Source organism: Phoca vitulina, unplaced genomic scaffold, assembly GCF_004348235.1.
Source record: "Phoca vitulina isolate PV1807 unplaced genomic scaffold, GSC_HSeal_1.0 scaffold40, whole genome shotgun sequence".
Classification (NCBI taxonomy): domain Eukaryota; kingdom Metazoa; phylum Chordata; class Mammalia; order Carnivora; family Phocidae; genus Phoca; species Phoca vitulina.
Genome location: NW_022589743.1, coordinates 11,271,459 through 11,294,333, shown reverse-complemented (window position 1 = coordinate 11,294,333; position 22,875 = coordinate 11,271,459). Strand labels below are relative to the sequence as shown.

Genomic DNA, 22,875 nt, shown 5'->3' with positions numbered 1-22,875 from the left:
TATGTATTAGCAGTGCAAGGAATATTCTGGAGATGCCCCTTCAGAGGTCTCACAGGCTCCAAGGACTGCCCTCGAAGAAGAGGGTTGTTCCCAGAAGGATTTCTGGAAGGGAAATCAACTCTAGGTGTAGGGAAATCCAGGCTCAGACGTCCTCCCTGTTTGATCCCTTGACAGCACCCCAAAACCTCTCCCTTGCCTCTCTGGCCATTGTTTCTTCCCCCAGGAGCCCCTGGCCTCCTCCTTTTCTCTGAGAACTGAAATCTCACCACACCATACCTTCTCATCCCACAGACCCATGCACACAACATCTTAGTGGTAAGACAGTCTGCACTGTAGACATCTAGTTATTTGGCAGTGGTTCCAAGGTCTGCCTTCTAGAAGGGAATAGTGTCATTGCCACCGTCTTCAGTCAATCATGGGGTGTTTATTGAGCCCTTGCTGTTGGCTGAGCCTCATGCCGGGTGGCACGGGGGACACTCAGAAGCAGACTGAAGTCTCTGGCTCGAGGAGCTTACAATCTAGTTTGAAAGGAGAGGTGGAAAGATAAGAGCACAACGGCCTCAGATGAGACCTGTTGTAGGGAGAGGATCGGTGACATTCCGCAGACAGAGGGCATGGTGTGGGAGCAGCGGGACTCCAGTGGAGGAGCTGGGAAGGCTGAGCTGCCAGCCTTGGGCTTGAGCGAGGTGTGCGTCCGGCGAGTGTAGAGAAACCTGGCTGAAAGAAGGGCCGGGATGGGGTGTGGAGCTCTAAGGGACTGGGTCACTGAACTTGCTTGAAATGGCATCAAGGACCAAAGGGAGCGCTACTGCACAGTGTGGGAGGTGCCGGGAAGTCTGGGCCCCTAATTCTCCACTGAGGCCCAAGGTGAAAGGTCTAGCCTGTCAATGGTTGAGCAATCCACAAAGCCTTGGGGGTAGCTGTTGGCCAGGAATGGGTCCCGTGGGACCTTGGTGATGTGGGTGTTGTCACAGACGAGGCGCGAGAAGGACATTTTCTGTAGAGAGTCCCGCTGCTTCTCAGTGAAGACTCCGGGGTTCTCCCACCAGAATCTGCAGAGACAGAAGCAGGGTCTGTCCACACAGCCCCGCCGGCGGCCCCTCCCGCCCCACTGTGCCGAAGGGGAAGGCAGGAGGTGGCTGGGAACACGTGGAGGTCTGGGCTAGTCCTCACACAGGACTTCGGGACCCCCACAGAGAAGGGTCTGCTCTCCCCTGCCCTCCTCACATGATCTCACTTGCCTGTCTCCATCACGAATCTGTCGGAACTGCTTCCCCAGGAGGCAGGCCAAGAGAGACCCCACCCGGCCTCTCTCTACCAGGGGCTCGGCGACGCCCCCAACCCAGATATCGATGTTGTCAGGGGTCCCGTAGAGATCCAGTAACTTCTCAGCCAGCCTCTTGTTCTTTAGCACAGCATTCAGCTCCTTCAGGGTCTGGGGTTGTGGGAGGTCACAGAAGCCTCTCCAGGAGTTGTACCCTAGGGCAGAGGGGCTGAAGCTGTCTCATCCCAGGGGCTTCTCACCCATGACCCCCCTTGGGGACATACCTGTTCCAGCTCCACTGGCCCCAGAAAGTCTGGCCTCATAGCCTCTGGGGCGGGGCGGGCCGGGCTCCATTGTTTTATGCTTGTACTTCAGGCTTGGGAGGGCTAGCAGGTCATATCGTGCTTACTATGGGTCCAGGCACTATTCTAAGGACTGTACAAATATGTCAGCTGAAGAACAGAGATGATAAGTAACTTGCCTAAGGTCATGTCACTAGAAATGGCACAGCTGGGATTTGAACCCGGGCCGTCTGGCTCTTCATTACTACATTAAATTGCCTTTCGTGGGTCCAAAGAAAGGTCCAAAAGTCATTGGTTTCTCTCTATTCTCCTTTCTTAATGTTTTTCTGGGCTTTTAAACTAGTTTGACAAGTCAGCTGTTGTCCTCTTGTTCATTTGAGGAGCTCCAAGATGGTACTAGACATGTTCTCTTATCTCTGCATTAGGGAGAATGGAAGATTCCATTTCACAGACGAACAAAATGAATTTTTAAACTGGCATCTCTGCTTTCTGTTTTAGAATTGGTCAGATCCCCAGGGTTATAGCAGAGAGTCCCCAGGAACCTCAGAAAGCAACGAGAAGTTCCCTGGGCCAGGCAGGACCCGAGGCCCACTCACCAGGCATCCCATGGTCCCGACAGCGCTGTATGTTGATGGCAGCCAGGTCAAAGCCGTGGATCTTGTGAGTGGGCTGGAAAAGCTTGTTGCGCAGCTCTCTGGTCATCATTTTATTCTGATTCAGCAGCTTGGACTTCTTGGCCAGCAGGCCCCTGACCAGAGGGTCAATTCCACCTGCAAGGGAGACCCAGAGGCCATCCCGGGGATGGGGGTAGGGTGAGGCCATCTTCCACTGCTAGCCCCTCCCTCCACCAGATGTTTCCTCTCAGGTAAAAAGTAGGGCCAACTGAACATCTCAGGCTGGCAGCCAGGAGAGAAGAGCAAGATGCAGCCGGCAGGGTGTGCTGGGGCTGAGGGCATCTGACTGCATGCCGGGGATGGGGATGGGGGTGGGGAACGGGGCATTCCTGGGATGACGGCAGGAATATAAGCTTCAGGAGTTTTTTGAGCTTTGGCTCAGAGAGTCGGCTCCTCCTTCCACATGTTCCCCTGAGGAACTCTCACGCATGGGGAGAGGTAGCAGGAGGCTACAAAGAATGACCCTGACTTGTCAGGCCTTAAATAAAGCCAGTTTCAATGCAGCCCGGCCCAGGACAAAGGGGAGCTGGGCCCAACCTTTGGCACTTGATGGAGGTGGAAAGCCCTAGAGGAGAGAGGAGAGCAGAAAAGAGCAATTTATTTACCAAACTCATGAATTCTTTCTGCAGGGGTCAGAGAAGCCTGAGGCAGGGAAAACCTAGGCAGCTTGGAGGCCAGAGGAGGAGAGAAAGAATAATAACTCATATTTATTGACCACCTCCTGTGTGTCGGAAACCATTGTAGGGTGCTCTCCACGTACATGCCATTTAATTTTTTGTATATCCTAGTGGGATAGGTACCGTTGTTGTTCCTGTTTTACAAATGAGGAAACAGGCTCAGTGAGGTGAATTCACTTGCCCAAGGTCACACAGGAAGGAAGTTCCTGGAGTCTGACTTCTAAGCCAGGCTTCTTTAGAAGCAGGCCGAAGCGTGAGACCACCAGGTGACAGTGCTTCCCTAAAAGGACATACCATCTTTGACTATCCTCCAGGTGTTAAAGAAGAGGGTGTGCAGGGGGAGCTCTGCCTCTGGACCCCATGGCTGATAGTTCTCATCTAGGCGGGACACGGTGGAGGGGACCTCCAAGTGGCCAAAGCGGAAGGCAAAGGTGAAGACATTGGAAATTCGGGGGTCAGCAGATTTGTTGTAGCCTTGGTATGGAGGGATCCACTTCTGCATCTCATCACCGAGCACAATGGGTAGGTAATCCCTAAAGGTGATAATCTGGGGGGAGAAACATGTCATGAGCAAAGGGTGGGAGAACACTGAGACCTCTGCAGAGTGAGGTTGGAGGAAGCTGCGGTCAAGAGGGATGAGTGCCCCAAAATCTAGGAGGGCAAATGGATAACATACATGCCCATTTCCCTTCCTGTGACCATGGCAGAGAGTTGCTAATTGATCATGACATTCTTTCTGCTGGTCGCTCATCATATGCTTCAACACGGGCCCTACTGATCAGTCCTTTGAATCGGCACTAGGCATGCACTCTCTGTGTCATCTCCACTCCAGGTCTATGGCCTTGAAGCTGAAGTGACAATCCTTGTGTGTCACTTGAACATAATGATGTCACATCATTCAATTTTTCCCCATAGGGCCAGAGCAAAAGGAATGATGAACCACAGGAATGGCTCACAGGGTAAGTTCACCTCATCTCCAATTCTGAGACAAATGGTGCACCATGGAGAGAGCAATTTGGGGGTTTGTTTTACTCAAAGCAATGAGCTAACACACACAGAGAAAATTTTGAAAAAAGAGAAAATCATGATACTGCGTAATGCAATAACTATACGAATTTTTTCTTTTTTCTAATCTTTGTCTATACAATACATATTTTTACACACTTGTACTCCTAGAGCATACTTTTGTAATTCTGCTTTTTCACTTCAAGTTTCTCATGTTTCTACCTAGCTCACAATTATTATGTAATTAAATGTGCATAATATTCTATTGCATTCATGGATCCCTCTCTTATTGTTTTATTTTTAGGTTGCTTCCAATTTGTTCAGCAGCAAAGGTCGTGGGGATTTCATCCTTGGAGCAGGCAGTCTGCTTCTCAGACTCTGTGAGGTGGCAAGAGACAGAAACTTGCCTCTGGCCATAGTGGACTGGCCCAGCTGTGGCACCAGACCAAGCTGGTTAGTCAGATTCTTGCTCTCAGGAATTTAGATTTTGGATGCAGCTGTCCTGGACTGTTTCTGATGGCGCTTGATCTGAGGGGACAAGTGGGGCCATATGGGGGGTCATTTGCTACCATGTGCAGAAAAGCAGAAAAAACCCATCTGAAGACAGAGACAGAGAGAAGGAGAGAGACAGAGAGAGAGTGGAGAACAATAGAGAAGTAGAGAAAGGCATGGAGAAAGAGAGGCAGAGTGAGATTCCAGATGGTTTCCAGTCTCTGGCTCTAACCTTGCTTAGGACCAACTATACTCCCTGCCCTGGGGTTCCAGGAGAAACCTTTATCAGCTTCCATTTGACATATGTATAGGATTGAACCAATACTAAATGTCTGAACTAGCCTGCATGGATTTCTTTTTCTTGGAGTCCAGTAAGCCTTGTATGGATGGAATTGTGTCCCCTTGCTAAGGTATATGTTGAAGCCCTAACCCCTAATGTGACTGTATTTGGACATAGGGCATATAAAGAGATAACTGAGGTTAAATGAGGTCATAAGGGTGGGGCCCTCATCCAATAGGACTGGTGTCCTTATAAGAAGAGAGAGAGAGACACCCAGGAGGCGCACACACAGAGGGAAGTGTGTGGACATGTGAGGACACAGAGGGAAGGCAGCCATCTGCACACCAAGGAGAGAGGCCTCAGGAGAAACCAAACCTGTTGAAACCTTGGTCTTGGACTTCCAGCCTCCAGAACTGGAAGAAAATAAACTGGAGAAAATAAAAAAACTGGAGAAAATAAATTTCTGTTGTTTAAGCCACCCAGCATATGATATTTTATTGTGGCAGCCCAAGAAAACTAATATAAAACCTTAATTCAGATCATCTTTAGGTAGATACTTTTCATTCTTTGGATGATGTCCCTACAACAGAAGGCAGCCAAGAAAATGCCTTCTGCAGACAGCATCAGTAGGCACTGAGTGGGAACCCTAGAGGCATCAGAAGAGTGAAGCAGACCAGAATAGCATTGCAAGGGCTTGGGAAACTAAACTGTCATTGGAACGAAAGCCCACGAAAGTATGCCAGACCTACATGTTGAACCCAAATAGACTTCTATAGGATCATGAGTCTCCTAACATAATAACTAAAATGTCTCGGATATAATTGAAAATCACTCATAACACCAAGAACCAGGAAAGCCACAGTTTGAGAAAAGACAATCAACTGATGCCAATAAATACATGAATCAGATGCTGAGGTTATCTGATAAAGATGTTAAAGCAGTTTCATAAAAATGCTTCAACAACCAATTCTGTTACCTTAAAACAACAACAACAAAAGACCATCTCAGCAAGGAAATAGAATTTATAAAAAAGAAACACTGAAATGATAGAACTGAAAAATACAAACTAAAATTAAAAACTTGTTAGGAAGACCCAGCAGGAGTGTGGAGATGACAGGGTAGAATGGAAGACAGATCAATAGAATTTACTCACCTAAACAACAGAAAGAAAATAAACAAGACAAACAAACACCTCAAACAAACCAGAACCTCGGGGATCTGTGGGACAGTAACAAAAGATCTAACATTCATATTAATGGAATCCCAGGAATAGAGGAGAAAGGGGTGGGGCTGAAAAAGTATTTGAAGAAATAATGCCTGGAAACTTCCCAAAACTGATGAAAGAGGCTGAATGAATACCAAACATAACAAACCAAAGAAATCTACTCCAAGATGCATTATAATTAAATTGCTAAAAACTAAACACAAAAGTCTCAAATATCGCCAAAGAGAAATGACACATTATCTATAAATGAAAACCACTGTGAATAACGGGGAGCTTCTCATCTGAAACCATGGAGGCTGGAAGGAAGGGGCATGGCATTTTCCAAGTTCTGGAAGAAACCAGAGGGAAGAGCAAAATAAACCTGAAGCAAGCAGAATAGGCTAAAGAAAAAAAGTCAGGGGCATCTGGGTGGCTCAGTCAGTTAAGCATCTGCCTTTGGCTCAGGTCATGACCTCGGGGTCCTGAGATCGAACCCCACATTGGGCTCCCTGCTGAGCGGGGAGCCTGCTTCTCCCTCTGCCTGCTGCTCCCCCCTGCTTGTGCTCTCTCTCTCTCTCTGTCAAATAAATAAGTTAAAAAAGAAAGAGAAAAAGAAAAGTCGCATTAATGAAGAAAGACCATTTGACAGAATTCAACATCTATTCATGATAAAAACTCTCCATACACTAGGAACTGACTGGAACTTCCTCAACCTCATAAACAGCATCCACAGAAGATTTACAAACAACATTATACTTAATGGTGAAAGACTGAATGCTTTCCCTCTAAGATTGGGAAGATGAGGATGTCTGTTCTCACCACTTTTATTCAACACAGTACTGGAAATTATAGCCATTGAAACAGGGCAAGAGGGGCGCCTGGGTGGCTCAGTCGTTAAGCGTCTGCCTTCGGCTCAGGTCATGATCCCAGGGTCCTGGGATCGAGCCCAGCATCGGGCTCTCTGCTCTGCGGGAGGCCTGCTTCTCCCTCTCCCACTCCCCCTGCTTGTGTTCCCTCTCTCACTATCTCTCTCTCTGTCAAATAAATAAATTTTAAAAAATCTTTAAAAAAAAAAAAACAGGGCAAGAGAAAGAAAATTTTAAAAACATATAGATTACAACAGGAGAGATACAACTGTCTTTATTTGCCGATGACATGATTCTCTGTGTGGAAAATCCTAAGGAATCCACAGAAGAACTCCCAGAACTGTCTGAGTTCAGCAAGGCCAGGATTTTTATGCACTGATAAAGAACAAGTGGAAGCTAAGTAAAAAAAAAAAAAAAAAAAGTAATACCATTTATGACTCCTCCAAAGAAAATGAAATATTCAGGTATAAATCTAACAAAGCATGTACAGAATCCGTATGATAAAAATTACCAAATGCTGATGAAGTATAGCAAAGGAAACCTGAACACTTAGACATACTGCATTTATAGATTGGAAAACTCAACATAGTAAAGATGTCAGTTCTCCTTAAAAATTTTTTTTTTTTTTTTTAGAGATTTTATTTATTTATTTGACAGAGAGAGACACAGCAAGAGAGGGAACCACAAGCAGGGGGAGTGGGAGAGGGAGAAGCAGGCTTCCCGCGGAGCAGGGAGCCCGATGCGGGGCTCGATCCCAGGACACTGGGATCATGACCTGAGCCGAAGGCAGACGCTCAACGGCTGAGCCACCCAGGTGCCCCCAGTTCTCCTTAAATTTTAATGCAATTCCTATCAAAATCTCAGCAAGGTTTTTTTTGTTTGTTTGTTTGTTTGTAGACGTAGATAAGCTTATTTAAAAATATATAGGAAAGGGACAGACCTAGAATAGTCAGAACAATTTGGAAAAAGGATAAAGTAGGACGAATCGTGGCTCCCCATGGTAAGTCCTATTGGATAGCCACAGTAAACACTGTGATGCTGGTATAGGAAGAGACACATAGATTAATGGAACAGAATAGATAATTCAGAAATAAATTCACATAAAAATGCCCAAACACTTTTTGATAAAGGAGCAAAAACAATTCAATAGAAGAGGGATAGCCTTTTCAAAAAATGGTGCTGGAGCAATTGATATCCATAGGCCAAAGAAAATGAGCCTCACTCTACACCTCACACTTTATACAAAAATTAACCCCCAATGGATCATGGACTTAAGTGGAAAACATAAAACTATAAAACCTCTAGGAAAAAACAGAGAAAAATCTTTGAAATCTAGGACTAGAGAAAGAGTTCTGAGACTTGACACCCAAAGCACAGCTCATGAAAGACTACCAAACAGAATAAACCCAAACAAGTCTACTCCAAGATGCATTATAATTAAATTTCTGAAAAATAAACACAAAAATCTTAAATACTGCCAAAGAGAAATGACACATTACCTACAAATGAACACCAAAAAGAAAAATAAAAGGATTAATTGGATCCCATCACCATTAAAAACTCTTACCCTGCAATAGATCCTATTAAGAGAATGAGAGATTGGGAGAAAATATTTACAAGTCACATATCTGACAGAGGATCTGTATCTAGAATATATAAAGAACCCTCAAAACTTAACAGTAAATGGGCAAAATATATGAACAGGTATTTTACCGAAGAGGATATACGGATGGCAAATAAGCACAGGAAAAGATGTTCAACATGACTAGCCATTAGAGAAATGCAAATTAAAACCACAATGAAATGTCCCTACATACCTATCAGAAAGGGTAAAATAAAAAACAATGATGACAGCAAATAAAGGCCGGGCTGCCGAGACACTGGATCTTCCATACACTGCTGGAGGGAATATAAAATGGCACAGCTACGCTGGAAAAGAGATTGGCAGTTCCTTTTAAAACTAAAAACGGACTCTCAGTATGACCCGGCAATTGCACTTGTAGGCATATATCCCACAGAAAGAACAACTTACTTTCGTGTGGAAATGTATACATGAATGTCCACAGCAGCTTCATTCATAATAGCCCCAAACTGGAAACGATTCAGATATCCTTCAATGGGGTGAATGATTAAGTCAACCATGGAATACTACTCAGCAACAAAAAGGGACTTTACACCTGCAACAGCCCGGATGGACCTCAGGGCAATTATGCTGAATGTAAAGAGCCAATCTCAAAAGGATACATACTGCATGGTTTCATCTATGTAACATTCACGAAATAACATAACTGTACGGATGGAGAGCAGATTGGTGAGGGCCAGGGGATAGGGACCTGGAAGGCGGCGGGTGGGTATGGCTCTCAGAGGGTAGCAGGAGGGAGTCTTGTGATGGTAGAGTGAAGTATCTTTATTGTGGAGGTGATTACGTGAAACTACCCGTGTGATAAAATTGCATTGGCGTGTGCATGCACACGTGCGCACACCACACACACACCCACACACACACATTTGCATTTCTAACTGGTGAAATCTGAATAAGACCTTTGGCTTATGTCAATGTTAATGTCCTGCTTTTGGTGTACCGTGGTCATGCAAAACATTAGCACTGGGGGAGGCTGGGTGTATGCACTGTTTGCCGGTTTACAACTTCCTAGGAAACTGTACCTTATCAAAATAAAATGCTTAACTATGTGCACAGTTAATTCTAGCTAGTCAATCAGCCAATCTACTTAGCAATGGACAATGCCTGTGACTTGTGGCTTGGGTGTGGAGAACTTAAAAAGAAGAGACTCTAACTGAAATAACCCACCTAGCTGCTGAGTAACAGTCCCAGGAGTGACGGAGACTTTGGTCCCCGTGATGGCACCTGAGTGACCAACATACAAATGACTCTCCGACACTCTGAATCCAGGGATTCATTTTGGGGCAAAGAAGCTAAAGAAACGAAAGGGAGAGCGAAAAGCATGAGACAGTGGGAAAGAAGCAGCAGAGGGGGAGAAGGGGAAGTGGAGGGACAGGAAAACAGAGAAGGTGGCGGAGCCAGGGGCAGAAGCCGGGTGGGTGTGGGAGGTAGTGCTCCTGGGCTTCCGCACCTGCACGAAGGCTCCCAGGATCTTCCGGGCTTCCTGGTAGAGCTTCTCTCCCTCCCACTGAGGGTTGAGTCTCTTTAGCTCTTTGGCCAGACGATTGTGCTCTCGGAGAAAGAGGGTGTGGGAAGTGGCCAGCAAAACCTGCTCCGAGGCTCGGGAATCTCCTGAAAGCCCAGAAGACAGGAAGGTTGGTTCCCCTGGAGCGGCCCCAGAACCCAGTAACCTGCACAAAGAAATAGATGATAGTGTCCCCAAAGGACCCTCCCCTAAGCCCCTCCTTCCAGTTAACCTAAGGGAAGTTAAGTGGAAAGGGATCGGGGTGGGGATTCATAGGTTTGAATCTCAGCTCCACACACACGATTTTTAGCTGAGTCACTTTGGACAAGTTATGGGGCACTTCTAATCCTCAGTCTCTGGAAGAATGGGGATAATAAGGCTGACCGCACAAGATTGTGCTAAAAACTACAGATGACATTAAAAAGTAAAATTTTGCTAATTACAATCCCAACTGCCCTCTAAATTGGGGCAGTACAAATTAACAGGGGCTTTTTGTGCGGAGCAACTTCGAAAGTTTTAGGAATGCAAATTTGAGGGCAGGAATGTGGGTAGGGTAAAATTTTTCCGTGCAATACGGGAGAAGAATCTAGAGATGGGGGCCATTGGGAGAAAGGAAAGAAGGGAGGAACAGGATGGGGGTGGTTAGTTAACTGGCAGAAGAGCAGGTGTTTCACAAGAGGACATTTTGTGTCCTCTAATCTTCAGGAAAAGTCTATTAAATTCACTAATGCTTGGTCTTAGCGGGTATTTTTGTGGAAAACAGGAAAGGTTCGGTTTTGTGTCTGGACTGATGTGAGATACGTGTGAACATGGAATCCAAGAGATCTACCCAAGAGATCTGGGCCTATGGACTGGCTTTCTGCCATGTCTGGGTGGGCAGGGGTTTGTCCTGCAGAGTGGATTTTTGGAAGAGGAGAGGTCTCCAGAAGCTCAAGGCAGGGCCTGATGGCAGATCAGGAGGGCAAGGGCCCACAGAATGAACAAAATTGGGGGGCTTTGGTTGTGCACAGGTTGTTTGGAGTGAGGGCTTTGTGCTGAGTGTATAAAAAGCCTTAAAAATAGGCATTCCTCTTAATCTAGAACTTCCTCTTCTAGTAAGTTATCTTAATAAAATTATTAAAAATGAGGGGCACCTCAGTCGGTTAAGCGTCTGCCTTCAGCTCAGGTCATGATCCCAGGGTTCTGGGATCGAGCCCTGCACTGGGCTCCCTGCTCAGTGGGGAGTCTGCTTCTCCCTCTGTCCCTTTCCCCCGCTTGTGCTCTGTCTCTCTCAAATAAATAAAATCTTTTAAAAACATAAAAATAAATAAAATAAGATTATTAAAAACGAGTGCAAAGATTCATCAACAAGGATGTTCATTACCTAAAAAAAACAGCAATAAATCACAGAAAATCTAGAAATTATTTAAATGCTTCCAAACAATGAATCACGGAACACTACATCTAAAACTAATGATGTAATGTATGGGGATTAACATAACAATAAAAAATAAAAGTAAAAATAAATAAATAAATAAATGCTTCCAAGTAGGGTTGATAAAATAAATTATAATATATGTCATGGAATACCAGGCAGCCAGTAAAAATCATGTTGTAGAAGAATGATTAATGATGTGATATATTAAGTGAAGACATCAGGTTATAGAACTTAACTGATAGTATAACCCCTATTATGTAAAACAGTATAGAATATATCTATTATTTTTTTTTTAAAACCTAGAGAGATGGGCATTAAAAATGTTAACAATGACTATCTGTGAGTGATGGGGTTTTGTGGATTTTCTTATTTGTGCTTCTCTGGACTGAAATTTTTTTTTTTAGAGTGAACACATGTTCTTAGATTTTGTATTCATCGGGGCCCTTCTGCCAGTACTGGACCAGTGCCAGAGGCAGCGGGGTTTTGTGTGCATTTTTTTCCAGAAGGCAAAAGAGGAAAGGCAGTAGTGGCAAAGCCTCCCTGGAAGCTGCCTAATAGACTCCTGAAGCTTTTTTGGTCTCTCTCTGCTGCCAGTCCTTGGGTCCCTCTGTTCCCAGCCTAGACTCACCTGCCAGGAAGCAGGGCACTCGGGCGGTGGTGTTGATGAACTCACAGGGGCTTGGCTTCTTGATGTCAAAGGGCAGGTAAGCCAGCCCGTGGTCACAGGCCTCCTGGTTCACAGCCATGAGGCCCAGCGGGCTGCTGAGGTTGCGAAGGCGGCTGGCCAGGCTGGGCTCGGGGCCGTATACCAAGCTGGCATCGAGGAAGGAGGTCAAGGCGTTGATCTGATCTCGAGCCAGGGACTGGTAAGGTGGAGTGGGGCAGACGAACCCAGCTCGGAAGAAAGGCATGCACTTGCCTTGGGTCCTCACCTTGGGGTCATTGGGAGGGAACTGCGGAGAGATTGGCAGGTAGGTGACTAGGCAGATGTGGCACAGCTGGGACTTGGCAACCTCTCCCCAGGGCGGGCCTGGATGTTGCTGGCAAAGATGCTGATGGAGCCCTCCTGGGACCCTGGGACCAGACACTGACTCCAGATGCCTCCTGCTGATGCTGTACATCCCGGGCCACCATGCCCTGAAGTTCATTACATCCCACTGTGTAAAAAGGCTGAGGGGAATCATTCAATCTTTCATACCAAAGGTTCCACATTTTTGGTGGGGAGGGAGTCCTGAGATCCCTGGACAGGGAAGCAGGACATGAGCTAGGAAAGACTCTGTTAATAATTACTACTAACAACAGCTACCATTTATTTATTTTGGACCTAACATGTACTATGCATTATGCATACCTTATCTCACTTTGGTCCTCAAAAAATGTAAGGCAGATAATTCAGTCCCATTTTACAGGTGAGAAAATGGAGGCTCAGAAAGGTTAAGTAAGTTGCTTAAGATCTTAGAAACTGGAAGCAAAATATATGGGATTCAGATCTAGACTGACCTCAGTCCACAGCTCATGTTCTTTATATCACAGCACATAGCCTTGATTTGTTTGAGTGAATAAGTCACTCTCTAACTGTAAAACCCATGAATAAGAAGAAAACAGGGCACCATGGCAAGTTCCTCTCTCTTCCTGCTGGAAAGCCCCACAAATCCTGGCCCTCACTCGGATTCATCCATCAAATTGCACCTCTTTCTGGGAATAGCCTTCCCAGACCCCACGATGACTTACAGCAGTGTTCTACAAACTTTACTGTGCATAAAAATAATCTCCTGGGGATCCTGGTATAATGTAGATTTTGTTTCCCCATGTCTGGGATGAGGCTTGAGATTTTACATTCCTAGTAAGTCCCCAGGTGATGCCAATGCTTCTGGGCCAGGCACGGAGATGACTCTCCCCAGAGCTCCCCCAGTTTTGCTATTAGTGGTTACTTGTCCATTTCCCACACAGGCTCTCAGTCCTTGAGGAAAGGAACGGTGTCTTATTCACCTTTAAATCCCCAGCACTTGGTGCACTGCCTGGCATGGAGTCGATAATTAATGTCTATTTATGGAATAAATGGATGGTGAATGAATGGACGTGTGGGGTTCGGGAAGCCTTCAAATCAGCATTTGAGATCTATCCTGAGCCCTGGCTGACCAGCTGGGAATATGTGCTCCGCCGGGGAGGTGGGAGGCTTGTCAGGACAGCCGGAGGGGCCTACCATGATGGGGAAGCAGTTGTCTCCCCGGATACAGTACTTGTCACACTGTGCTTTGGAGCACTTGCTGCTCCCCAGCTCGGTGTCGGGGGCAAAGTCCAGGTCATGGTCCACAATTTGACCCCACTGCATGAAGAGCAAGGACCTGTTTGCGTCCAGAACACCCTCCTCATTCAGGTAGTCTGCAATCTGGTTGGATACCTCACGGGCCTGCAGACCGAGAGAGAAGGGAAGGAAGGATTGGAGGAAAAAGTGTTTTGAGGAGTCAGATCCAACTGCAGCTTATTGCGTACCTTGGGTATAACGGGTACATTTAATCCCCACGACAATTTTGTGAGGCGGGTGGCGTTACACCTATCCTGTAGGTGAGGCCAATTCCCCGCAGTCCTGCAGCTACAAAGGGGTAGGGATGGCACTGAACACGGGTCTGTGTGACTTGATGGCTTGCAAAGGCCAGTGCCCTTTCCACGACGGAAAGGGAAGACAAAGACAGGCTTCCCCAAGTAAGCGGCAGCAAGGGGCCGGGTGTCTGGCAATAAATAGGAGAGGGGCTCTGGGGGGGCGCTGCCGACTCAGATGAGGCCAACAGATAGGACCTCCAGGCAAACAACAGCTGATGCACCCCAGGGGCGGGGGCGGGGTAGGCGCGGGCAGGATGGGGCAGGGAGGCCATCTGCCCGGGACACCCCAGGGTATCTGGCCTGTGGGCCGCCGGACTCGCCCCCGCGTGGCCGGACTCCGGGCTCTGCTGCCCTCTAGTGGCACTTTGGGGAACACGGCCGGGGAGCCGGTCCAAATCTCCACGTCCGCCGCTGCGGCCCCGCCTCGCCCTCCGCCTTCCCACCTCTTTCTCCTGCCTTTCCACGTGTGTTTGGGGGCGCATCCCCTGCCCCCGACGGCCCTCCCGCCCCCTCCTGCTCGCGGCTCGCGCCCACCCCGGGCCCGCCCTCACCAGCGGGAGGGGGAAGCCGTTCCGCGTCCTGCCCGGCGTCCACCCGAAGGGCAGGGAGAGCCTGTCCTCGTACTCGGCGGGCAGCCAGCGCGCCAGCGCCCTGTTGGCGGCGCCCAGCGCGGGGTTCCTCCTGAAACCGAGCAAGACCCGCGCTCAGCCTCGGCCCGGCCGCTGCGGGCTCTGCTCCTCGGCAAAGCCCGTGGGGACCGGTGGGGGGAGCAGTGGGAGCCTCCGCCCGCGGGAAAGGGGGGCGCGGAGGAGACGCCTCTCACATGTGGGGATTCTGAACCGCGTCCACCCGGAAGGCGCGGGGCTGCGCTGCCGCTGGGGTACAGCGGTCCCGTTAGAAGGGGGGGAAGCTCGGGGAGGGTTCCAATAGAACGGCTTCCGGTGAGGCAGGGGGGCTTCGTCCTGGCTGGGCTGCGGTTGGGCAGGGCCGGCGGGCGGGGTGGAGCGGGTGGGCTGGGCGTGGCGATCGGCAGGGGCTGCCCCGCACACCTGCCCGCGCCCACTCACCTGTTGTTACAGTCTCCTGTAATGGTTCGGTAAGGACTGTCCTTGTCACATTTCACCGCAGGGACAGGGGCATCACAGCCCACCTCCCGAGACAGTGCAGTCAAGTCCAGACTGGGGTCTGAAACAGAAGGGACGCCAAAGCGGCTGAGTTCTTTCTCCATTCTGGGGCCCTGGGGGGAGGCAGGACACCGAAACCAGAGGTGAACTTCCATTACTTGGAGTACATGTCCATGTTCTAGGGAAGCAATTCTCAGGTGGTTTCTTGTTCAATCCTGACAAGTCATTAAAGTAGAATTTTAATTCCCATTTTACGGAAAAGAAACTGAGACCACAGTACTCAAGAGACTGGCCCGAGGCCACCCAGATAGTAATTGTGAAAGTCCCCAGAATTGTTAATGATTCTTTGTTTACCAGGTCATTCGAATTAACAGATCTTTCTTTTAGAATGAAAATGTCCCCGAGAGCTTGAGCACCTGTTAGTATGAATTAAGTTTGATAAGACTGCTTTTCTTCTAAAGCTTCTGGCCTGTGGGCCGCCGGACTCGCCCCCGCGTGGGTCCTAAAGTACCAAGCAAGCAGGAAGCTCGATAAGGAAGAGGTTGGGAAGGGCTAGGGAATTTTTAAGTGAGCGGCACTGTGGTCTGAGGAGGAGTAACATAGTGGGGGGCTTCAGGCATCCGAACCTCCTAATGCAGCCTGTGATGCATCCCGGTGCCTGCATGGAAGAGAGGCAAGGGAACCTGGCTCTGTGGGGGCTTCGGCAGGGGACCATCTGTGAAGGTTGGCAGGGGCCGGGATTCAACCTTCCTCTCCTTTGCAGTCTCAGAGTCTCAAAGTGATCCCTACTTCTCCCCACCTTGTCCCAGTTTCCTTCTTTTGGAACTCTGGAATTTGCCCATGTCCTAGGCCAGTTACCTTCCCGGACTTGATGTTTTCCCAGGGCGAACCTGCAGCCTCTTCCTCCGGTCGGGACCAAACCCATTCCTCTATGACCCTCCCCAGGAGCTGTGACATTTGGTGGGGGGGGGGGGGGAGGAAGTGGAGGGGTTGGAGGAAGTCACGATCAATCCATTACCTCATTGTTTCAGCTCCACGTTACCCCAAACAAGATGGAAATCTCATCTCCTGTGACATAATCCCAGTAAATCCCCCTGATACAGGTGGCTTAAATGTCTCCTTTATAGGCGGTAGTGGTGGCATTGTGGTTTGGGACAGGGAGCCCATGTTTATTGACTTTAGCACTTCCTCTGGATAGACGCATTACAGATGGCATTATACAAAGAGCATGAATGTCCCCTCGTTTGGAGCTGGCAACGTGACCGTGCTGGGCCTGCGTTCCTTTCTCAGCAAAACACACCCCACGCTGGCATAGCTGTCCCCTCTGCCCCTCCTCGCTCTGCAGGTTCATGGCTCTGAGAAGGGACAGCCGGAGGGCCCCTGCCGGGAGGTGCTCCTAATAGGGAACGCAGCTTTTCGTGCCTCCTATTCCTTGCTGCAGGGAGATGGCCCCTTCCTGCCATCAGAGGGCCAGTGGGTTTTCTGTACCTGTGGCATTGGTCACGGCCACTTGCTGCCTCAGTCTCTTTAAGGCCTCCTCCCACACCTGCCCGTTGCGGATGGCTGTGCGCGCCCGGCCTTTGGCATGCTTGAGGTACTCCGAGAGCTGCCGGGAGGTGGGCTCCTCGGAGCTCATGGCCGTCTTCAGCCTACGGCGGAGAGCAGGGGGAGAGTCATGACCCGGCCCCTCCAGCTCCGACCCTGTAGAAGGGGTGTCTGGGGAGGAGCCGCAGGGGGTGTGGGCAGCATGCAGGAGACAAGCACTCCCTGTGCTCTTTTCTCGTCTCCCTCCTGATGCCGCTGGAAAATCTCTTCCCTCCTGATGCCGCTGGAAAATCTCTTCTGGGAGGAGAAAGCTACAGTGTGTCTCTGGTTCTGAGAAAGGGTGGACAGATGGGGTGAGCGCTTCCTGAATTAGAATCGGAGGCTTGTAGCTGTGCTGACCGGATCAGAATCAATGCGGGTAATTTGAAAACACCCAAGCCCAGGATGTACTGATTCAAACTGAGGAACTCCTGCCATGGAGCTGGCATCTCATCAAACCATGTGGACCGAGAATTCTAGAACTAACAAGCCTATGGGCCTGTAGTTCTTCCCATGGAAACATCCTCAACTGCATCTGGCCCTAGAGGTAGCGTGGAGTTTGTTTAGATGTGGGCGGTAGCCTCCTGCCACTTGTGGACCATTTTGGGGGCAAGATGTTCAGCCTTTTTATTCTTAGTTTCTCATGTGTAAAATGAGAAGCCCAAATCCCTGCTCCTAAGAAGTTTGTGACAACACAGAGGTGACTGAGCACAAGGTGGGGTCAGAAAAGTCCGGTCCATGAGAATCCACTACGCCGTCCCTGTGCCTCAGTCTCCTCAGGTGGGAGAGGAAGGGTTCTATGAGAGGCTGTCTACGGCTCTAAGACTCAGAAATTTTGGAAGTGGCTCCAATTCTCACCAAAGACAGCTCTGCTTTTGGGGGACAGCTCACTGGCTGCAATACCTGGGCTGTCACTATGGATCAGCTTCTTAACTATTTCAAGAGTGAGGGGTGTGGTGTCTCAGCGGAGGGACTTCCTGGGCACGTGGGACAGGCACAAGGACAACTGTGATGACGGGGCTCTAGTCAGCAGGCCTACCCCTGACCAGCCTCCCCAACCTCAATATAAAAGAACCTAAGAAAAGAAACCAGACTGTCTTTTGGATGCTGTGGCAGGGACAGCGTGGCCCAGTGGCCCAGAGTGCTGCCCTGTCCAATGTGGTAACCGCGAGCCACGTGTGGGTATTTAAATGGAACTTCATTAAAATTAAATTAAATTCTGTTCCTTACTGGCACTAGCCACATTTTAAGTGCTCAGTGGCCACGTGTAGTTAGTGGTTCCTGTATTGGACGGCACAGATATAGAACATTGCATCATCACAGAAAGTTCTATCGACCGGCACTGGGCCTGGCGTTTGAGTTCAGGAAACAAGATTTGAACCCTGGCTGTTTTGACTCCTGTTGTGATGGCTGCCACTTACTAGTTGTGCGCCTCTGGGCAAGTTACTCAACCTCTCTGTACCCAGCTTCCTTATCCATAAAATGAGGATAATGGCAGCAGCCTTAGGTTGAACCACGCTATTTGATCATTTTGACCTCAACAACACGTTATTTCGTATTGGACGAGTTAGCCTTCATAGGATTGTGGGCAGGAGGGAGCGTAAAGCACCTAGAGCTGCATCGGGCATAGAGTAAACGCTCACGTGTGTTAGCATCAGCGCCACCATCCTCATGAGCCAGGACCCAAAGGGCCCCCCACCCCAGAAACAAGGTGGGGTGCTGGGCCTTGTAGGGCTCCGCCTGGAAGGTCCCACGCAAGGTTCTCCGTGCTCCTTCCCGCCTCCTCTGCCCTGAGCTCTGTGTGGCTCTCCTGCCTGAAGGCTGACCCCCCACCCCCACCCCGGGGACTTACCTCCTACTTTGCTCAGGGCTGTGTTCCGTGGGAGCAGTCAGGGTTTGGGAAGAAGTCTATCCATCTGCATGTGTGCACCCTCACCCTAGCCACCATCACCTCCCATCTGGACGGCTGCAGCAGCCTCCTGACCCGGCTCCCGTCCTTCTCCCTGTCTCCTGTCCATTCCCCACACAGCTGCGACAGTGAACTTTTTAGAAGGAAAGGCAGACCGTGCCACTCTGCATGGTAAAGCCTTTCATCGGCTTACCCCGAGACATGGATGAATCCATCTGCTTACTGCACACGTGCTCCTAATGTTGCGCCTTCACGGCCTCTGTCTAGTTCCAAAACATCCTTATCACCCCCAAAGGGGACGCCATACCCATTAAGCAGTCACTTCCAATTCCTCACCTGCTCCCTCCACCCGCCCCACCCCCCAACCATCAACCACTAATCTGCTTTCTGACTCTATGGCCCTCAGGACCCACGTCTCTATCTCACCTGTGTGTGCTCTTCCTTGCCTACCACCTCCACCAGCATTGGCCTTCGTAGCCCCCTAAGCCTCTTTCCCGCCTCAGCACCTTTGCCTTTGCCCCTCCCAGACCCCGGGATGCTATCCCTCTGGCTCTCTACTTGGCTAGCGGCTTCTCATCCTCCATTAGCCTTCCCTGATCCCTGACCTCGAGTAGCAACCATAGCTCTGTGTATTTCCCTCATTGTTCTTTTCACAAATCATGACTCCTTGGATTGTTTGTGTTCATGTAAGGAAATGTTTCTGTGTGATTCTTTATGTCTCCATGAGGCTCCTGAGTCCAAGAACTAACCAGGGAGGATGAGTCCCAAAGCAGGGCTTGTCACCCCGTGCACAACTCACAAAGGAGGTGAGGAACCCTGATTTTGTGGCTTTTCCTCTATCCCCACCTTGTGGCTATACAAGGATTGAAGTTAAGGGGGGAGAGAGAATGTTCCTTTGGAGATGGCTGCTGAAGTCCCAGGCACTTCCCTGCTGCCACCATGGGGCTTCCTCTGTGCTTTAATTCGGGTGGCAAGGGCCTCAAGAGGGGGCCTGACTGTGTGTCCTAGAGTCATGGCCAGTGCGTGATGCCTCCCAAAGAGCCTCAAGGAAAGGTGGCTGGCACTATGCACCTGAGAGAGAGTGAGCCAGACAGGGCAGCCCTGGGCAAAGTCCATACAGCCTCAGGCAGCAGGGCAAAGCCTTTCGTCTTCTGGAGCCTGCCTAAAAGGGACCTGACTCAAGAGGCGTGGGGAGGTGAGAGAGTGAGCCAGATGCTTCTGGGCCAAGGGTTGGAGCTGTAAGCTACTGGCCAGAAACTTCTCTGGGTCAGGGAGCAGGCAGCAGAATCTCCGAGAGAGCTGACAAGTGCCCGAGGTGGGGAAGAGCCTCTGACTCCCTCAAGGCACTAAGTTGTGAGGTGACTTAGACCTTGTCCTCTGGTATCTTTCCTCCCTTCCCCAGCGTAACCCCTAAGGAGTCAGAAACCTGTGCTCAGGGGAGAGGGGGGAGCCCAGGAAAGAGGGATGAGCAGACTGTGCTCCCTTTCTCACGATAAGCCTTACACAGCTCTGAGCTGAGGAAGGTGAGAAGTTCTGGGCTTGGTCTCCTTATGCTGACATTTGAATTCCTGAAAGGACACCGTTCCTGGAACTAGAAGTGACCAGAGCACATATTGTCATCTAAAAGTCAGCAGAACAGTTATGGGACTGCTTAAGAGTTCATTCAAAGGCCAAGGAGGAAGGAAGACCCAGTTCTAGCACAAAGGGATGCAAGAGGAAGGAATAAGGTTGCTTTTTGCTCAACACAATGGTTCTTCTTGTTTGTCTGCCTTTAGCTGGATGGGCGTCCTGAGGGCAGGGACCCAGCGTGCATCGCTTATTTCGGAGATCCCAGCCCCTACATGTGGTTGGAGGGTGGCTCACTCTGCTGGTACCGTGTGGGGTCCCCAAGCACCCTTGGATCTTTTTATGGGGTTGGGGTGCTGAGCCCCTAGCCACCCCAGGTGCAGCTGCTGAAGGCTCACACCTGCACCCTTCTTGTGTGATTACTGAGCCAATCCTTGCTTAACTTCTTCCTTTGACCTCTCCAGCTCGCCCCCTCACTTCATTCACAGCTTTCCTGAGGACACTTCTTAATAAGTCACCTGCACATGAATCCACGTCTCAGATTCTGCTTCCAGGCAACTGGACTTAAGTCAGTCAATGTTAGTTGAATGAATGGAGAAATTCTACTCACAAGCTTTCTGAGACTCTGGAATGCATGACCCAAGGAAACATTCCATCACGTGGAAGGAAGTACTTACAGGATTAGATCAGACATTCTCTTCAAGGTGATTTACAGGCTGAGGATTTTTAGGACTTACGGGCTATTACTCCTACTTGCCACACACTATAAGCCAAGGAGGTAGGGGGGTGGTAGCGTGGCCTGTGTAACTACTTTGCTCACTGGCTTGTCGGGGCTGGCCCAGATGTGCTTGTCATTAACAGAAAGCCCAGGAGGGGAGGTAGGTACGCAGTGTGTGCATCTCACGTACCTGGTCCGGGATTCCAGGAAGGCCTTGTTGACTTGGATCTTGACCTGCCTCACGGCATCAGAGATGACAGCAGTCGTGGTGGTCTGTGCTTGGAGGGGGAGGGGCAAGGAGCAGAATATCTGACACCATTCCTTCGAGATACCCTCTGCTTCTGTCTCCCTCTTTCTCGGCCGTCACCCCCACCCCTCAAATCCGAGCAGGTAGAAGATGGAGATTAGGAAACATTCACAAGAATCCTCAAGGAGGAAAAGCACAGAATGGGAAGAATACTCTCTGAGCCTTGCTAAGATGTCAAAATTGCTCCTCAGGAGTCCACTAGAATACCCAGGGATGGGATTAAGGTGGGTGACCATTCAGGTTGGCTTGGGTTACTGGGCTGTGGGGATTTTTCTGGTTCTTGGTGAGATAGATGCTTAAGCGAATCCATCAAAGGGCTTAGCTGATCAGGACCCTGAAGTAGAGAAGGGGATGGCATAGGGTAGAGGTAGGATTTCTTCTTGTTTTCACTTGTATTGGGGTCTGGAACATGGGGGGCAGGATGCATTCTCTGAAAAAGGAAAGTCTGGTGGGTTAAATGGTATCCCCCCCCCAAATACCTGTCCAGCCAGAGCCTCAGAATGTGACCCTATTTGGAAATAGGCTCTTTGCAGTTGTAATTAATTCAGATGAGGTCATAAAGGCACGGGATTAGGGTGGGCTCTAAATCCAGTGACTGGTGGTCTTACAGCAAGAGGAGAAGACACACGGGATACACAGAGAAGTGTGTTAAGACAGGGGCAGAGCTTATAAGCCAAGGAGTACCAAGACTTGCTGGAGCACCAGAAGCTAAGAAGAGGGAAGGAAGGATTCTTCTCTAGAGCCTTCAGAGGAACAGGACTCTGCTGACACCTTGATTTTGGACTTCTAACCTCCCGAACTGTTGAAAAATAAATTTCTGTTGTCTTTTTTTTTTTTTTTTAAGATTGATTTATTTATTCCAGAAGTGGGGGGAGGGCCAGAGAGAGAGGGAGAGAGAATCCTGAAGCGGACTCCCCATTGAGAGTGGAGCCCGACGTGGGGCTCAATCCCAGGACCCCGAGATCATGACCTGAGCTGAAATCAAGAGTCGACCACTTAACCAACTGAGCCACCCAGGCGCCCCTAAATTTCTATTGTCTTACAACACCCAGTCTGTGGTTCTTTGTTACAGCAGCCCCAGGAAACCATACAGGGAGACACTTACCATTTGTGGCCAACACTGCAGCTTGGAGCAAGGTCAGGGAAGCTAAAAGGGCTGGGAGGTGGAGAAGGACCCGCATTGCTGAAACGAGACCCAGGATCATGTGTGAGCCTTATAGAGCTCCCATGGGAGGGACTGAGTCACAGAAAGGGGATGGTAAAGCAGAGATGGCCCAGGGAACAGCAGATGCCCTCACATTGGAGCAGAGAAGGGGAAAGTACAGTAACTAAGTCAGCATCTACCATCTGTGCAGACCCATGCCAGGGACTGGCAGATGTGGAAAGAGGCAGTGCTAGAAGGGAAAGAACTCAGGCTTTGGGGTCAGGAGGTCCTGAGTTGTACTTCTGCATTTGCTATAACTAGCTCTGTGACATTGGGCAGGTTACCTAACATCTCTGGGCCCCTGACCTGCCAAGTGAGGGAGTCAGACCAAGTGACCCAGGAAGTCTGATTCTGCCCCGACAGCCTGTGACCTGAGGTCCCACACCTGTCTGGTCACAGGTGTGAGAAATGCTATTACCAAACCTGGAACACAGCTTTGGAGTTCCCCTCCCTCCTTCCCTTGAGGATGTATTGCATCAGGGGAGTGTGACTGGGAAGCAGACACTCAGCTCCTCCCTTCAGAAATCAGCAGGGG

At 49.4% G+C, this 22,875-nt stretch overlaps 1 protein-coding gene across 2 annotated transcripts; it reads right to left on the bottom strand.

The window, feature by feature from the left end:
• Window positions 1–844: 844 nt before the first annotated feature.
• Window positions 845–22,317, bottom strand: LPO (lactoperoxidase). 2 transcript variants are annotated; one of them, XM_032428961.1, is made up of 12 exons: window positions 22,242–22,317; window positions 21,020–21,107; window positions 16,541–16,701; window positions 14,996–15,113; window positions 14,480–14,609; window positions 13,531–13,737; window positions 11,956–12,280; window positions 9,857–10,017; window positions 3,212–3,464; window positions 2,163–2,336; window positions 1,242–1,479; window positions 845–1,052 (listed from the first exon to the last, which is right to left on the bottom strand). In XM_032428961.1, exons 1-12 carry the CDS (start codon window positions 22,315–22,317, stop codon window positions 845–847), a joined length of 2,139 nt encoding a protein of 712 aa, XP_032284852.1. The 2 variants fall into 2 exon arrangements, with proteins under 2 accessions (XP_032284852.1, XP_032284853.1); XM_032428962.1 differs by lacking the exons at window positions 16,541–16,701; window positions 21,020–21,107.
• Window positions 22,318–22,875: the final 558 nt, after the last annotated feature.

Bases quoted from the DNA above. Each gene is read 5' to 3' on its own strand.
- LPO (XM_032428961.1), bottom strand. From the start codon at position 22,317: ATGCGGGTCCTTCTCCACCTCCCAGCCCTTTTAGCTTCCCTGACCTTG. The intron at 12,281-13,530 runs GTAGGCCCCTCC...ATCTCTCCGCAG, and splicing joins ACAACTGCTTCCCCATCATG to TTCCCTCCCAATGACCCCAA. The intron at 1,053-1,241 runs GCAAGTGAGATC...CTGTCTCTGCAG, and splicing joins CAGATTCGTGATGGAGACAG to ATTCTGGTGGGAGAACCCCG.